Consider the following 17,642-nt stretch of genomic DNA (forward strand, 5'->3'; position numbering starts at 1 on the left):
CAGTTTAATGTTTGTATAAATATTTTAAGTTTGTTTTAAATTTTAGATACATATGTATGTATATAGGTTTAGTAGTCAGGATTTTAAAAATCTTATAATAAATATCAATTTAAAACAACTGCGAATTGCCAACACAATGTACTTGCAATAATAAATATTTTATAATCACCCTGTAATTACAGTTTTGTTGGCAATTCATGTGTTAACAATAACATTTAATACAAACTGAAAAAGCTGACAATTTAAAAGCAAAAATAATTCTTATTTGGAAAAGTTTATGCAGCTAACAATTAAACATGGCTAATGATAGAGTTTTAATAATAGACAATGGTAAGTTCTTGTTAAAGAAACTGAATACAGAATACAAGTAAATATGATTATTTTTAGGATCATACAAGTGTCGCATTGGTTACAATGATTCGGAGAAACCATTGTTGGAATTTCGGAATCTGGTGGCCAAGCCCCGTAAGGACAAAAAGAAAGAACCGCCTGCTGTTATAAATGAAAATGCTTTTCAGATTGGAGATGAAATAGATGTCGATGCAATGCGTTTGTTGGTAAAAAATCAGTTCGAAAGAAATGTTGTTACTCATCCCATTTATCAGGAACACATATTCGATTACATATTTCGAAAGTTGGCTAAAAATCAGGTGGATTGGCAACCTCAAACGGTTTTAATAACAGAGCCGCTGGCCAATCCAAATTATTGCAGGCAAAGTAAGTCGTATAGTTTGTTTCTAAATGCATTTAATTTTTTAATGTTATCCCATCAATCATTAAATCCAAAGCGATGAATGAATTACTGTTTGAATGTTACGGTGTATCATCAGTGTGTTATGGTATAGATTCGATATTAAGTTGGGAGCACAATAAAGCTGACAATAATGAAAAGGACTGTATGATTATAAGTTTTGGTTACCATACCACGCACGTCGTGCCCATACTAAAGGGAGTTTTGCAACATGACAAAGTTCGTCGTCTCAATTTGGGTGGTTATCAAATGATATCCTATCTATATCGATTACTACAAATGAAATACCCCGCACATTTAAATGCCATTTCCTGGACTCGTATGGAAGAGATATTCCACAATCACAGCTTCGTTGCGTTAGACTATAGGGAGGAGTTAAGAAAGTGGGATAACATAGAGTACTACAATCAAAATGTTAAAAAAATTCAACTGCCGTACGTTCAACCGGCTGCATTTAATCCAATGGCAGCTGAAGAGAAACTCAAAAAACGAAAAGAGATGACGAAAAGGTTAATCGAAGCCAATCAAAAAAGGCTGCGGGAGAAAAAAGGAGAAGAGGTAAATTTATATATTTTTGCCACTATATCGTCATAAGTCGAAAGTGCGATTAGAACTCACAAATTTGAAAAAAAAAAGTATAATTTTTGCGATCAGTCGGTTATTTCGGGTCAAAAGCCAATAAATAGCTGAATGGTGAGTTTAATGAGTCTATCGCAAATTGACGGTGGAGCAAAAAAGAATATATATTAATACTTTATGAAATATTGGCTAATTTATTGTTTTTATGAATAATTATTAATATCTTTATGTGTATACATTGATATAGTCGAGTGCAGATGCTGTAATTTTGCCTACTATAACCCCGGTTACATCAAGTCGGGGTTCTAAATTCAAGCCACCCTCTGGCGTTTCATTGGAGGATTGGCTTAAAGACATAAGAAAGAAACATATGGATATAATAGAGAAGAAATCAAATCGTAGTAAACGGCGACAAGAGATGGCGAAACGACACACGGTGGCGTCACAAGAGCGTATGCGTATTATTTCGCTACTAGCATCAAATGAAAAGGGAAGCGACGAATTTGGCAAGGATGACAAAGATTGGGATGTGTATAAAAAAATTAGCAACGAAAATGAAAGTGATAGTGATGCCGAAAACGAGAAGCTTTTTGAATATGACAATATAATGAAATACCATCATGCTATAATGGATAGAGACAGAGAAAATATTGAAAATACGGCCGAACTATATCAGGTAAGTTCTTTCTTTAGCTTTTGGTATTTTATTATTAAATACACATTTCAACACAACGAACAAACTAAACTTAATTTAAATTCAACTATTCTAAACGATTTCTCTAAAAACTTTGCTTGAATCTTTGGATACTTGTGCCCAACACATCATTTTCATTGTAAGTTATATGTAGAGGAGGTATCAAAGCTGTAGCAACCATTCGATTTTCCGCATTTAAGAAATTAAATGTAGCACATGCCTAAAAGTTAAAATATTTGTTTAGAAGTTCGAAAGATAGTCGGTTTGAAGTAACTTACTTGTTCGGTTCTTAAAACTTCTACATTAATTTTATACTTTTTCATAAAACTCAAAATCTTTTTGGAGAAACTGGGCGAAGCTGTTTGGTCTCCAATACCTATAATTAATAGATCCAATTTCGGCTCCAAAGCTGTAAATAGGGACAAGCTTTCTTCGTTTATGTCATCAACCGATTCCACATTCCATGACAAAAGAGACCTAGAAAATGTTTTTTATTACAGAATGTTATTTGCTTATATAACTTAACTTATATGTATGAATGTACCTGGGAAAGACTGCAACTGGACCTATAACAACCATATCGTTGTTCATGCGAAAGCCATACTGACTGTAGCCAGTAATCATTATACCCAAATCCTGTTGTGTATTGAATATGGTGATTTTAGTTTTGCCATCATGATCATAAGCTTTACTACTTGTCCTAGAAGTGCTTGTGTATATACTACGTTTTATCAATTGAGGGGCAACTAACGTGCAACGTTTTATTAAATTGCTAAAAGACATTTTGCAGCGGCTGTCTGTCCACCGACTGTGTAATCAAAATTAAAAATTATAGAAGACTTCTGGTAGGAATTCGAATTAGCAAATATTAAATAGAGAGGGTGACTCACGTATAATTTATTTACAAATACAATTGGTTCGACAAGCCATACGCGTCGTAAAATAATCAAATAAATTTTATTATAAAATAACATATTTTCTATAGCTTCATGTTGGTGTTGAATCACTGAGAGCTCCTGAATTGTTATTTCAACCAAGCATGATTGGAATGTCCGAGGCTGGTGTAGCTGAGCTTTTAAACTTTGTTTTTAATCTGTTTAATGCGAATGATCAACAGTCATTAGCTAAAAATATCTTCATTACTGGAGGGTGTTCTCAATTACCAGGTATTATTTGTTTTTATTTAATTTTTTATTTTATCATAACAATATATGTATATAAATTGCATTTAGGTCTTAAAACCCGACTACTTAAAGAACTGCAAGAAATGCGTCCATTTAATTCGACTTTTGCGGTAAAGGAAAGTAAAAATCCACTTTTAGATGCTTGGTATGGAGCAAAAGATCTGGCCAATTCCTTAGAATTTAAAAACATTTTAACTAACAAATCTGATTATTTGGAAAAAGGACCAGAGTATTTTAAAGATTTTCCTACGAGCAACAGATATTTGCTAACACCAAAGAATATATTAAATTAAATCGACCAAACAATAATATATCGTCATTTCTTCTTTGGTAAGTATTTTCCAAGTACATAAATCTATACAATTATATTAAATCTTATATCTAAAAATGAGGAATAAATGTTTGTGCTAAAAGTATCATTAAAACTAGAAGGATATTAAATTTGTTGTATGGGTATATGACAGAATTGTATAAACAAATGGATTTATTTTTAATCACGGTTTAAGGTCATCTCATACATTTTGCAGTGAAACCAAAACCATGTTTTTTTTAAAACACTTCAAAACAAGAGCTTCGAATCTTTCACCAAAGTATACTTTTAGACAAAGATTGAAAACAATTATTGTTTAAAAACAAGTTAGAGAGCTATATTCGGCTGTGCCGAATCTTATATACCCTTGATCAAATTATACTTCAAAATAAAAATTTTAAATATTTTTAGAAAAACAAAATTTATTTTTTTTTCGAATTGTTTTTTAAATTTAATTTTTTTTTTTAAATTTTAGAAAAATGTTTATTTGTTTTTTTTTAATATTTAGCGAAAAAAAAAACTTTTGGTGAAAAAAAATCGGGTTAAAAACTATTTTTTCAGATTTGGCCCATTGTAGGTCCAACTTACTACGGTCTTATATACGTCGTTGCAAAGGTCTTTGAAATATCATATATATGGTCAAAAATCGGGTTGTCCTGGTTTTTTTCCTTATATCTCAGACATTTGTGGAACTATTTTCTCGATTTTAAATATCAACCGAGCCGGAAAAATTCTGGAGATATTGATGTATGAATCGTGTATGTAACTTATTTGGGGGCTTCGGAAAGTTGATTTCATCAGACGGACATGGCTTAATCGACTCCGATATCTATAAGGATTCAGAATATATATACTTTATAGAATCGGAAAATTATATTGTGTAAATTACAAAGGGAATGACAAACTTACATACCCTTTTCACGAAGGTGAAGGGTATAAAAATTGGGAAAAAAATTTTGGATAAAAAAAATATTTTTTTCGGTTTCAAAAATATTTTTCCCAATTTCGACCCATTGCCGGTTCCATCGACGCATTTTGACGACGTTTTATCCTTGTGTGTACAAAACCACGCCTTGAGAAACGGAGGGTGATAAATAATTTTAATGAAACATGTGTAACCCTGTTACTTGAAATGTCAAATTTTATATTTTTGTAAACAACATTACCTTGTTAGTTATGTCATGGAATTAAAGTGACCCAAAGTGAGGAGTGTTCTATTTGTATTAGCATTGGATTTTGTTAAGGATGTTTCTACGCTCAAAGGGATTTGTGTGTCCAACATACATAAATATATCAAAGAGACTTCTGTCAAACGAAATCAAAGAAGTGCTTAATACACGTTTGGATCATCCAAGTGGTATCAATGGCAATCAGCTGCAACTTGCTGTTGTCAGTAAAAATTTAAATGCACTTAACCTCGATTTGTTCGTAAATAATCTTAACCAATATGAGGACAGAAGATCCGCCGTTCTAGACTTGCTAGCAAATCTACGAGCAACGAAATTGGCTAATACTTGCTTAGAGTCTACACATTTTGCAGCAGTTAGACATTTGTTGGAAAATTCTACTATTCAAGAGGTATTACCGGTTCTTCTGGACCGTCCACAATACGGAATTTTTTTAAACGACTTCACAGGTTTTGCGGTAACTCAAACTTTACACGATGAAAAAGAATACATTTTGGGATTGCCATTGGCCTTAAAGCTAGTGTTATTGGATGAATTAGAAAGCATATTCGTCCAAGCATTTGCTTTAAAATCGTCACTGGAAACTTTAAAAAAAGAACTTTCCAGCGAGCAACCTAGCGAAGAAAAAGCCCCAATCCCACCCAAGGGCAAGGTACAAGAGGTAAGCTAAAACTGAATTGGCTAGAAATTGTTGCAAAATTTAGTATTTTTATATTTTAGAAAAAAATACGAGTAAACTTTCTTCGTAACAAGGAGGAATTTGATCAAAACAAAGAAATCGGTAAAGCAATTTTAAAAATTGCGCCCAAAATTCTGGAAGGCAATACGAAAGACAATGCTGTAGTGTTAGGTCTAGTGCTAACTGCAAATTATGCTGAATTAGATAAGACCTTAAGTACAAAATCGATCGAAATAAATGCGGATATTGCTGATATCTGCAAAGAGCTTCTATCGCGTGGCAATCAAGCAGATTTTGTCAATAAAATTGAAAAACTGCAGTCTCAAAAGTCGTTTGGGGAGTTTATCGATGGATTCTTGAAAGAAGCTGCCGTCAAAGAGGCCATATCTTTAGCTGAAAAGCAGAAACAATTATTACCAACATGGCAACAATTGAGAGCCCAAAAGAAATTAGAAGTTGAAAACGAGATAGTAGAGAAGGAAAGAATGGAGAATATTGAAAAGATAACAAATGAAATTGCAACAAAAAAAGAGTTACTTTGGTTCTTTAATCATGAGGATAAACTTGACTTGGAAATATACAAGAAGCAAGTATTTTATCCCAAGAGATGGTTTGGTAAGAAAAAGAAGCCTCGTGTTGTAGATGAACACTATGTACCACCCCAGATAAGAAAAATAAATTAATTTTTGTTCCATAAACATTGTATGTTTGTTTTTAAAATAATATAAAATTGTTTTTATTAAATTTTTATACTCGTGTATTGATTTTTGATTTATGTTCGAGTAAAAGTACATAAAATTAATGGGATATACATAGGTAGATGTGGATGACTCGAAAAATGCAGTTTCTTTAGCTTAGTAAACTTTTTAAATTACATATATTAAATATCGGCTTAAATGTTTAAAACAAGGTATATAAGAAATTGAGAAAAAGTAATCGGATCGGATTTAGTCAGCTGTAGCTCCGGGATATCTTTCTAGGAGCATAGCGACACCTTGACCGCCAGCGGCACAAGCAGCTACTACACCAAATTTACCATCCTCTCTTACAAGACGGTTGGCAGTATGCATACATAAGCGTACACCAGTAGCAGCGAAAGGATGACCAATGGAGAGAGAGCCACCCCAGTTGTTAAATTTGTTCATGTCTGGAGCTCCATATTTTTCACTCAAACCCAAGTAGGTCTTACACCACCAGTCGGATTCTAAGGCTTTAATGTTTGCCACAATCTGACCGGCAAAAGCTTCATGAACTTCCCACGTGTCTACATCCTTTAGGCCAAGACCGGCTTTGTTCAACAACTTGGGAATACCATAAGCAGGTCCCAAAAGTAATTGGTCCACGGGATCCTGGGACACATATGTAAACTCACGTAAGTAAGCCTTAGGTTTTAGGCCCAATTGCTTAGCTTTTTCTTCAGTCATTATGAGGCAAGCAGAAGAACCATCAGTCTACAAATATAATTTAAATATATAATTAAAGTCCCCTGATTCTGACTACAATATCGAGTATACATACAAGAAACGAGGCATTGGCGGCAGTTATGGTACCATGTGGCTTAATGAAAGCTGGTTTCAATTTACCCAATTGTTCCTTGGACGACACTCGAATACCATTATCTTTAGATACCAACTGATCAACTCCAGAAACTAAATTTTTTTTTGGTTAGTTAAGAATTACAAATGATTGGCTAGTGATTACCTTTAAATGGCACTAAATCTGTGAAGTATCCTTTTTCTTGAGCTTCATGAGCCACAGTGTGGGATCTTAAAGCGTATTCATCCTGTTCTTGGCGTGAAACATTGAATGCAGCAGCCAAGCGATCGGCCGAATGACCCATTGTTTCTCCAGATGAAAATTCTGCAACAGCCGGTAGTTCGGGCACCAAAAAGTTAGGTCTAAATGTCGAGAGCAATGCCAAACGTTGGCCCAATGTCTTGGCCTTATTGGCTCTCAGCATGAGGGAACGCATTTTGCGGGAAAATCTAATTGGAACATCGGACATAAACTCAACACCACCAGCTACAATAGTATCATAAGTGCCGGTAGCAATTAAACCCATGCCAGTAGTGATTGCCTGAAATGTTTCAAATTGAAAAAAGTCAATACTGATTGATTGATGTTGGAGGCGTATTGTTTTGATTATACCTACCACATTTGAGCTAATACAAGCCATGGTAACCGTATGAGCGGGAGTTTTATTACTAAAACCAGCTGCTAAAGCTGCCTCACGGGCAATATTAGATGTCTTCACTTCTTGTATAACTGAGCCATAGACAATATAATCGATAAGTGACTTGTCTAGTTTGGTTTTACGTAAAAGACTCCTGTTAAAAAAAAAACAAAAAACAAATAGACGTGTGTAAATAATGAGCTACAGAATAAAGTTCATTTGTGGTCAGTTGGTCGTATGTTTATAAACTTAACACTTACAAAAGGGAATGGCGCGCCAATTCATGTGGCATTAATTTTGAGTAAGTTGTTCCTGATAATAAAAATGGACTTCTCACGCCATCAACAAGTACAATATTATTTTTCTGAGTTTTCGTAGTGGGCGTTGAGGTGGACAAATTGCGCAAAGCTCCTGTAAAAGTTATAAATATTTAAAATTTTGGATTATTTGTATCTAATACACATAGTTATGCACATAGTATAATCAAAAATCTAATATATGATTATGATTAGAGACTTTCATTTTGTTGTTTTTGGCATATTGTTATTGTCTAGACGCAATCTTATTTATTGGACTTTGACCATTACTTATGACAAACAACAAAAATGACTAAATTTAAAGCTAAATCAATTAAACAACAAAAACTAAATAATTAACAGTTATTTTCTTATATTTATTAAATGTTAGTTAGATATAAATGACAATATTGGCCCTAAATTCGATTATTTTTTTTTTTTAAATACAAACATATTCAAGTACATAATTATACAATTTTTAAAATTTATCGAAAATATACATTTTGTTTTTCTCAATTCATTTGTTATACTTACCAATGGTGCACAATTTCTTGGCCGAATTTGTAACAGCAAACAATTTAATATTTGCCAACATTTTTGCAAATTTCGATTTAATGTTAATTAGTTAAAGTATAAAATGAAAATATATCGTACGCCGGGTATATAAAAAATCAAACAAAACTAAAATTTAGTACACGGTACAAAGATCACTGAGTATTTGCGAAAATGTCTCTGCTTGCTGGTGGATACGTCAAACGAATTTCGAAAACAGCTGATAACAAATTGTCACAAAAAACAAAAACAACAACGTTGTCCGCCAAGATAGCAACGAAATGGAATATATTGAAATTAACAATAGTATATATGTTCATAGTAAATTGTAACTTGAGGTTACGCGATATAATTCCCATATGATAAACATAAATCCCAATTTGCATGGAAAATTGTTTGGTCTTATTAATTTTTTGAAAATCGGTCAAAACATTTATAAACAATCAAACCGATAAATATGCTCTTAAAATTTAAAAAAAAAAAATTGCACTACTAAAACATTAAATCTGTATAATTTTTAAAGCTCAAACAATTTTTTTTACATATTCAATACAGTTTCATTAGTAACAATATTTGCATATTAAAGAAATGAGAAAAACATTTAAATTTTGCAAGAATTGAAGTCGTTTTTATATCCTTCACCATGAGTGGCAAGGCTATATATAAGTTTTTCATTCCGTTTGTAATTTCTACATTTTTAATTTGCGACCCCAAAAATTATATACATTCTGGATCGTTATAGATAGCGATGTCGATATAGCGTATGTTGAAATCAACTTTCCGTAGCCCCCAAATAACGTACAAACATGATTGATACATCAATATATAGGGAATTCTCTCGGCTCGAGACAATCGGGCCACAACGGGCTGAGAAAAACCGGAACAACCTCGATTTTTGGCCTATTTTTTTTTTATCTATATCTGGATTACTTTGTCATTAATATAGAAGAAAACCCGAATTTTTTTATCCAAAAAATATTTTTGTCGTACATTTTTTTTCACTAATAAATTAAATTTTTTTTAAAAAAAAAAAATGAAAAAAAATTGGAAAATTTTTTTTTTTTTTAATTTTGAAAAAAAAAATAATTTTGTCTACTTAAAAATATTTATAAAGGTATTTATAGACGCCAATATTGAGTATTAATATTTGTCAAAAACTCAAGTAGCATTAATTTTTAAAGTAATTTATTTGGAAATAATTTAAGGTTTATTATTAATATAAATATTATATTTTAATCTATTTATAGTTAAGAATAAATTTATTTTCGCTTTGATTTGTCCTTTTTGGAATGATGTTTTTGATTTTTTAAACGTATTTGCTGAATTAACCATTGTACACCCTCGTCAAGTCCGTCCCCAGTTTTAGCACTACTAGAACTAATGTGCCACGGCTTATCCATTACAGATGTTAGGTCCAAAGCTGCAAAATGGTTTAACTCGTATATAAATTAAATTTTTAAATTTTGAAATATGAAAAATTGGTTCTTTTATGTACATATGTTTATATGAACTCTAAAACTCGGTTATAACTAATTCCTTTGGAACATTACAGATATTCAGCAATAAAATTTATTAAACAAGTTAGTTGCTTTAGAGTCTTTACAAATATCCACTTATGATGTTGCTTTATATCAATGTCTAAAGATTGACTACCGATTCGAAACGGTAACTCTAATTTGGATTATTTCGGTGACAAGTATTTTAATGGTAACGGTAGTGAACCTAGACTATTTAAAATTCGAGCATAGCAAAATCTTTTCTCATTTTTCCAGTACACATTTTTGGGAGTTAGTTATAAATGTAAAAATTGGAATAATATTGATTCTATATTTGTCAAATTTTGTTGGAAATTAATTTAAAAAAAATTATATTAACCGTGTATTCGTTATAACAGAGTTTTATTGTATTTATGAACTTCATCATTCTGTTTTGTATCTCGGAAAGACGGAGAAGTAATTACAGACCAAATTAACTTATGTATATCGTACATTAGAGTGTTCCGGGAACGGCTTTTATAGAATAAAATGTAGGAAACTGAGCATTGATGTCCTGAATAAGGAAAAAAATCAGAAAAAAATTTGAATACGGCCCTCAGCTCCTTACCAGAGATTGAAAGAAAATCAAGCCTCTAGAAACAAAATGCTTCGCCATTTTTTAGAAATGGGTGTCAACAATTTCGTAATTTTAAGCTCAAAAAATTGGCTGTAAGGATGATATTACTGACTAACAAATTTAAAATATTTCTCTTGTTCTGTTGGAAAAAAATTTTGAATGTTTTATTTCATTGATGCCCAAAAAGTTCTTTCCTTTAGTAAAATGTTTGCGAAAGAATTTTATAAATATTTTTACCATAATAAACTCAAAGTTACGAAATGTTTCCATCCACATCGAACAATTTTGCTAAACATGTTTTGTGGAGAACTAAAGACCTAATAAAAATTTGTTTTTCAAATTTCTCACGTATTCAGCTCTTCATAAGTGAGGTTTAATACCATTCAAACCATTTGGCACTACAGGACACTCTAATGTATATAAATGTACTTTGAATTTTTTGGTGAAGGATATAAATAAATTCGGTAAAGCCGAATTAAGAACTTTTACAAAATTAACCTGCTGCAATATTGACGCTGGATAAAGAATTTTCACAATCATTTTTGTTTGCGTAGAATAAAATAGGAGTTTGTCGATTAACCAAATCCGGATGTTGTAGCAAGATATATAGTTCCTCTTTGACAACCACTAGTATGAAAAAATATCACATAAAAGATACATCATATTAAGTATATACTTACATACATATTGTATTAGGTGAATGACAAACAACATAACTTACCCATTCTCATGTTATCACTAGAATCAATAACATAGATTATACCTTGACAGCTTTTGAACTGATGTTGCCATAGGTTTCTATATTTCCAGGCACCCGACATATCTATTACTGTAAACTGAATACCATGACCTAAACAAAATTTAAAAATTTTAAAATTTTGTTCAGAAAATTTGGTTATTATATAATCATCATTCTTTTTACTTACTGTAAAATTCCTCATTTGTAAAACCTACTGTCGGCACTGATATATACGAATTGGCTTCATTTTTCCTTTTAAAGTTGTTTATAATGGTCGATTTTCCACTGTTGTTCAAACCCACAACCAGCACTGTCATTTTTTCTTTATTAATCTTTAATAAACTCAAAAAATTATCAAACATTCCCATAGTTTGGTTAGATAAATTTTGGATAGAAAATTTTATAACTTTTTAAAATGGTGGAATGTATGTATTTTACAATTAAATGTAGTAAACAATGTCCTTAAGTGTCCTGTAAAGTTTTTTGTATGCATTTGTTTTCGATAGTATTTCTATGGTAACGTATTATGGGTAGTACTTACATTCTTACTTAGGGAATTTTGCATGGTTGGCAACCATTTTTAATACGAATACATTCCTACGACAGCGGGTTGTACATACCGGAATGGCCCGAGTTCACTGGGCCAAGGGATATTCTCAGCAACAACTGATGTTTAAAACACCTTAAATAACATCACTTATATATGTATGTACATTTATTTCAACACAATCATCATCCTCAATATAATTTTTGTTTACATTTTCAACATCACATTATTCATCTCTTTCTTCTGAGCTATCATTTTGATAAGTGCTGTTTCACACACGCCAATTTTACTTGAGCAAGTCTTGAGTTTATAGAAGAGAGAGGAAGAAAAAGAGAAACATCTTTCCAATCACCTCTCTCTTCAGTGGAATCTAGACTTGCTCAAATAAATTTGACGTGTGTGAACTAGCACTTAGTATTATTTGTTTAAACATAAAGTATTGGTATTCTGCCATTATTTCAAATATTATCAAATTAAGCCCGCCTCGTCGTATGTGGATCCCACAGCTGTAAATGATCCCAGAGCTGTATTTGAATTAATTCGCGAATCATTCACACAAAAAAATGAATTGAATGAAATTTGAATCAATGAATTTGTTAAAAATGAATTGCAATTCGTTTTCAATTCATTTGAATTCAATTGATTCATTTGAATTGAATTGATTTTGAATTATTTTTTCTAATTCAATTGAATTAATTCAAAATCAATTCAATTCAAATGAATTGCTAATTCTTTTTTCTAATTCATTTGAATTAATTCAAAATCAATAGAATTCAAATGAATTGAAAACGAATTGCAATTCATTTTTACCAAATTCATTGATTCAAATTTCATTCAATTCATTTTTGAATTGCATCTAATTTCTGCATAATTCGTTTGAATTGATTCAAATTTCATTCAATGAATTAATTCAAAATTTAGCTAACTCATAATGAATTGAAATCAAAAAAGAATGATTCATTTACAGCTCTGGTGGATCCTTTGTACAGTATTTTTATTAACATCATTTATTTACAATATTATTTCAATAATTATTCGTAAGAAATTGTTCGATTATTCGAATGAATACTAGTACATAGTACATACATACACACATACATATTTAATTGTTTTGTATGCCTTTTTGACATTGGCTCCTTAAACTATGCAATGAAATAATACCAAATATACTAAAATTATCCCTACATATGGTCATATTAAAGTAAATGGCATTTTTAGTTCAGTGTTCCGTTAACGACAATTATGCAATTATTTTGTTAACGGTATTTGAGTATAAAAGTGTGAAATCACAAGTAAATTGTAAAAACCGCTGCTTTAAAAACAATTTTTAAGATTTTATTAACATTTTTTAAACAACAAACATACATACATAGTTGGTTGTCTTTTAGCAATGTCTACAAAACCATTTTAATATTTCAAAACAAGTGAAACTTTTGTTGTTAATTTGTAATAGTTCTACATATAAAATTAAATGTATCTTAAAAACTAAGATGTCAATTCAAGGTCTTTTGAAGTGAAAGTCTTTAACAAATTAAAAACACGCAATGCCAATACATTTTATAAGCAATTAGTAGTTTTATATTAAACATGTGTATGTTTGTACATATCTATCATTAGCGACAAGACCGTCATAACTCATAAAAAAGTATAATAAAATAAAAATATAAATTCAAGCATTAATTTAGACATGAATGACTTTTTGTTAATAGATTGAATTATATCAGCTAAACCGCTGATTATATTTATAACCCCATAATGTATATGTACATACATATATAGCGGATTCAATATAGCGTCTATCTGTTGAAATCAACTTTTCGAAGATCTCAAATAACTTATGAACATGAATCATAAATCTGTATATCGGGCATTAAGGTATAAGAGAAACCCCGTCTATAAACTCATTTTCGATTATGTGTTTCGTGTGATTTAAAAAATAAAATTTTTTCTCCAACAATATTTTTCATTAAATTAAAAAAAAATTTGATGAATGTAGCACTGTAACTTGTTAGATTTTCTATTGAAACTTTTGCTATATCTCAGCCATTTGTGGGCCGATTTTAAATAGCAACCTAAGCGCGGACTATGAAAGTTATTTGGGGGCTTCTGAAAGTTGATTTCAAAACACAGATGGACATGGCTATATTGACTCCGCTATTTATAACGATCCAGAATACATGGAAATTACAAACGGAATGACAAACTGCTATATACCCTTACCACTCATGGTGATGGGTATAATAATAGAATTGAAAAGTATTGATCTAAACAATTGATCCCCAAATAATTAAATGTAAATTCTAGATGGTAATTTCCTTATAAAGTGTTTATATATGCACATTTTATATAAATTACTTGAATTCATGTGACGTCGCAACACACAATTCGTGTTGAATTTGGTCAAACTTGTTTATTCATTATCATAAATGTCGTGTCATCGTTTTCCAACAAAAAAAAAAGAAAATAAATATATACTTTAACGACACCAATACTTAAGTCAATTACAGAGTCTACAAGAAATTGATTCTTCTTTTGTTCTTAATAACTTTTTCATATTATTGTTTAGAAATTAAATTTGTTGTTATTTGTAATCGGGTCTGTCTTTTGAAAGGAAATGTTAAGAAATTGATTCCATATATTGCATTACATACATACATTACCTGTATAAGACACTCTCTTTTCAAACATATTGGTGATGCAATAACAAAATACATGATAAAACATTCTTATGAATTAGTTTTTTGGCAACAGACTTATGGTTTTTGGCTCTCAGTTACCTATCTAGTTGTCATCTGTGCAACAAATATTAATTGCTATTTAAAACCAAAAAAGAACTATGGCGCTTTTAAGACTGCATTCTTTTACAAACTGACAACTGGTCAAATAATTAAAACATTGAAATAAATTTTTATCACATGCCACCATACAATTCATTTATTTCGTGAAAATATCAACTAAAGTTGAAATTAAACAAAACGAAAAAATAAAAATAAAATAACAATTAAAAAAATGGCAATAATTCACCAGTGGTTATACCAAAAACCATAGAATAATATATGTATGTATGTACGTTCATATGTATGTATAAGTATATATAGATAGAAAGATAGATAGATAGATAAATATATTTATGAGTAAAACTAATGAAACACAATTACGAATTATAAATAGTTTTATATTAAAACATTGACATCATTTTTGGCAATATAACCACCATTGTGAATTTGTTCTTTTTTAAGATTCATATCCATCATCTTCCATACTTCCTTTAAATCGTTCACAAGTTGATTCATCATTTCTACATTGTGGAATGGTGTTGGGGCCAAGCGTAATTTCTCTTCGCCACGTGCAACAGTCGGATAGTTTATAGCCTGGATATAATGTCCGAATTTAAACATAAGCAGGTCAGATATTTTTGAACTCTTCAGGGGATCACCTATGCGAATAGGTATAATATGACTGGGAGTATCTTCTACGGGGAAACCTAATTAGATAAATTGTAAAACAGATATACATGTACATAAGTATGTATGTAAATCAAAGGCAATTGTTAAATAATAACAAAAGAAATCAATGTTTTTAAAATCGTGCCAAGTTTTTTTTTCTATTTCTGTTTAGAATTTGAAAATATTTATAACCTACCTTCAGCTCGCAAAAGATTACGCAAGTAGTTGACGTTTCTTCTATGCAGTGCTCTCAGTTCGCGTCCTTCATCGGACGCCAGAATTTCAATAGCTTCAAGGGCTCCACGGCAGACAGTAGGTGGCAGAGAAGTGGTAAAAATGAATCCGGCGGCATAGGAACGTATCATATCAACTAAATTGTGGGAACCTGCAATATAGCCGCCAATATTACCGAACGCTTTACCCAGCGTTCCGGATATAATGTCAATCTTATGCACAACACCATCCCGCTCTCCGATGCCCGCTCCGTGCTCACCATAAAGTCCGACCGCATGAACTTCGTCCACAAAGGTAATGGCGCCATGTTCATGAGCAATATCACACATTTCTTCAAGAGGACAAATATCCCCAGTCATGGAATGTACAGTTTCGAATGCTACTATCTTGGGAACCCTCTTGTCCAGTTTTCCCAACATACTCTCCAGATGATCTATATCGTTGTGCCGGAAAATATGCTTGGGTACACCACTATTTCGTATGCCTTGTATCATTGAAGCATGATTCCCAGCATCAGAGAATATGTGGCAGTCAGGTAACAGTTTAGCTAAAGTAAATAATGTCGAATCGTTGGCTACAAAGCACGAGGTGAATAGAAGAGCTGCTTCCTTCTCATGTAGCTTGGCTAATCGTTCTTCCAGCAACTCATGGTACAATGAGTTGCCAGAAATATTACGAGTGCCACCAGCTCCGGTACCATGACATTCTAAGGCATCCGCTACAGCCTGCTTCACCCTCGGATGTGCCGATATACCCAGGTAATCATTGGAACACCATACCGTAATGGGACGCTCTTCCCTAGTCGAGTACTCCATTGCATGGGGAAAGAGACCAGAACCAGCCAAACGATTAACCTTTTTAAAAACGCGATACGAATGATCTTGTTTCTTTTTCATTATTTGCTCATGGAAGAAGTTGTCATAGGCAAATTGGTCAGTTGATGCATTTGTTGCTGCCCTGGGTGCAACAACTCGCCCATCCTCTTTCTTGGTTGACACCACTACCTCCTCCTCATTGTGAGCATTCACATTCGAAGTCACATAGTTTCTGGTCGAGTTAACATCAAATTGACCCACTTCGTTGGTCAAAACTGCTTGTCCATTGTTTCGCAACACAGGGCAGTAACGACTATAGACTTGCATCAGATTTTCCGAATAATTACGTACAAAATTTGCACTCAATCGATTTAGGAATGGGCAAGGCATATTGTTTTCTTTTTATTATTATTGTTTTACTCTGGATGCAAATGTGAAAGGTTCCCTTGAAAATTTTCAATACGTCACTTTGATTTAGAGAGAAAATTGCGTAATGCAAACTTTGTGTTTTCTATTTTTTGTAATTATAATAAAACAGATACACTTTTTTTATTGTTCCAATCAACAACCGCTACTGCAAGTGTGCTGACAGTCGAACTAAATGAAATATACTGAATCTAATGAATCTTTTTAATATTATTATTAAAAAAAATAAACTTGAGCAAGGCATATTCATAAGGTGTACTTGTCTCTACAAAAAATACAACTATACAAAAACAACAGGCATATTGTTTTTGCTAAAAATCCAAAGTGTCAAAAAATTATGAAAGATGAATTCAAAAACAACAAATACTCGTGCTAGAATACACACTAAAAATGTGTATTTCGTAAAATGTTTAAATACATATCAAAAATGTTGCTTTTTTTTACTTTTTAATATTTAATATATTTTTTAATTTTATCACTTTGCAATGATATCAAACATAAACAAACATTTTGACAGTTAGGGTGTAAACAGCTGATGATCAGCTGGGTTAACGAGTACACCTTATTAAATATACCTTCAACTTGTGGCTCGCGCAGCCATAGTCAGTGTTGTTAGTATTTTTTCAGTACCCATCCCCAGTTAACGTTTTTGAATCCCCATAACTCCCCAACTAAATGTTACTGGAGCCTATATACTATTCTAAACTATAGAATCATGGACTTATTCTCATAAAATTTGTTAGTATAATTGAGGTATGTATTTATAAAACTTATTTCAGTTATCGGTGAGCCAAAAATGGATTTATGGAAAATTTAAAAATCTGACGGCATAAAAATAATAGGTTTTGGTATGACCAACATGTTTTTAATAGCATTGAAAAATAGTTTTTTTTTAATCCCAAAAAATTCTTTATTTTG

At 31.6% G+C, this 17,642-nt stretch overlaps 6 protein-coding genes across 6 annotated transcripts; 2 read left to right on the forward strand and 4 right to left on the reverse strand.

Annotated features, from left to right (window-relative positions):
• Positions 1-222: 222 nt before the first annotated feature.
• Positions 223-3,517, forward strand: Arp5 (Actin-related protein 5). The gene is made up of 6 exons (XM_065512303.1): positions 223-330; positions 388-717; positions 789-1,309; positions 1,578-2,006; positions 3,010-3,190; positions 3,257-3,517. The coding sequence occupies exons 1-6, from the start codon at positions 297-299 to the stop codon at positions 3,499-3,501; spliced, it is 1,740 nt and encodes a 579-aa protein (XP_065368375.1). The 5' UTR covers positions 223-296; the 3' UTR covers positions 3,502-3,517.
• Positions 2,003-2,853, reverse strand: LOC135960903 (NADH dehydrogenase [ubiquinone] 1 alpha subcomplex assembly factor 3). The gene is made up of 3 exons (XM_065512304.1): positions 2,569-2,853; positions 2,303-2,501; positions 2,003-2,244 (listed from the first exon to the last, which is right to left on the reverse strand). The coding sequence occupies exons 1-3, from the start codon at positions 2,805-2,807 to the stop codon at positions 2,110-2,112; spliced, it is 573 nt and encodes a 190-aa protein (XP_065368376.1). The 5' UTR covers positions 2,808-2,853; the 3' UTR covers positions 2,003-2,109.
• A 1,162-nt stretch (positions 3,518-4,679) lies between the features above and the next one.
• Positions 4,680-6,132, forward strand: LOC135962454 (uncharacterized). The gene is made up of 2 exons (XM_065514387.1): positions 4,680-5,366; positions 5,426-6,132. Exons 1-2 carry the CDS (start codon positions 4,764-4,766, stop codon positions 6,065-6,067), a joined length of 1,245 nt encoding a protein of 414 aa, XP_065370459.1. The 5' UTR covers positions 4,680-4,763; the 3' UTR covers positions 6,068-6,132.
• On the reverse strand, positions 6,085-8,557 carry Mtpbeta (mitochondrial trifunctional protein beta subunit). The gene is made up of 6 exons (XM_065514386.1): positions 8,388-8,557; positions 7,818-7,968; positions 7,537-7,711; positions 7,086-7,461; positions 6,903-7,033; positions 6,085-6,835 (listed from the first exon to the last, which is right to left on the reverse strand). Exons 1-6 carry the CDS (start codon positions 8,446-8,448, stop codon positions 6,332-6,334), a joined length of 1,398 nt encoding a protein of 465 aa, XP_065370458.1. The 5' UTR covers positions 8,449-8,557; the 3' UTR covers positions 6,085-6,331.
• Positions 8,558-9,664: 1,107 nt separating this feature from the next.
• On the reverse strand, positions 9,665-11,624 carry Arl6 (ADP ribosylation factor-like 6). Its single transcript, XM_065514450.1, has 4 exons — positions 11,444-11,624; positions 11,239-11,367; positions 11,016-11,144; positions 9,665-9,825 (listed from the first exon to the last, which is right to left on the reverse strand). The coding sequence occupies exons 1-4, from the start codon at positions 11,622-11,624 to the stop codon at positions 9,665-9,667; spliced, it is 600 nt and encodes a 199-aa protein (XP_065370522.1).
• Positions 11,625-14,704: 3,080 nt separating this feature from the next.
• On the reverse strand, positions 14,705-16,908 carry Alas (5-aminolevulinate synthase). Its single transcript, XM_065511495.1, has 2 exons — positions 15,446-16,908; positions 14,705-15,287 (listed from the first exon to the last, which is right to left on the reverse strand). The coding sequence occupies exons 1-2, from the start codon at positions 16,686-16,688 to the stop codon at positions 14,977-14,979; spliced, it is 1,554 nt and encodes a 517-aa protein (XP_065367567.1). The 5' UTR covers positions 16,689-16,908; the 3' UTR covers positions 14,705-14,976.
• Positions 16,909-17,642: the final 734 nt, after the last annotated feature.

Source organism: Calliphora vicina, chromosome 5, assembly GCF_958450345.1.
Source record: "Calliphora vicina chromosome 5, idCalVici1.1, whole genome shotgun sequence".
Lineage (NCBI taxonomy): Eukaryota > Metazoa > Arthropoda > Insecta > Diptera > Calliphoridae > Calliphora > Calliphora vicina.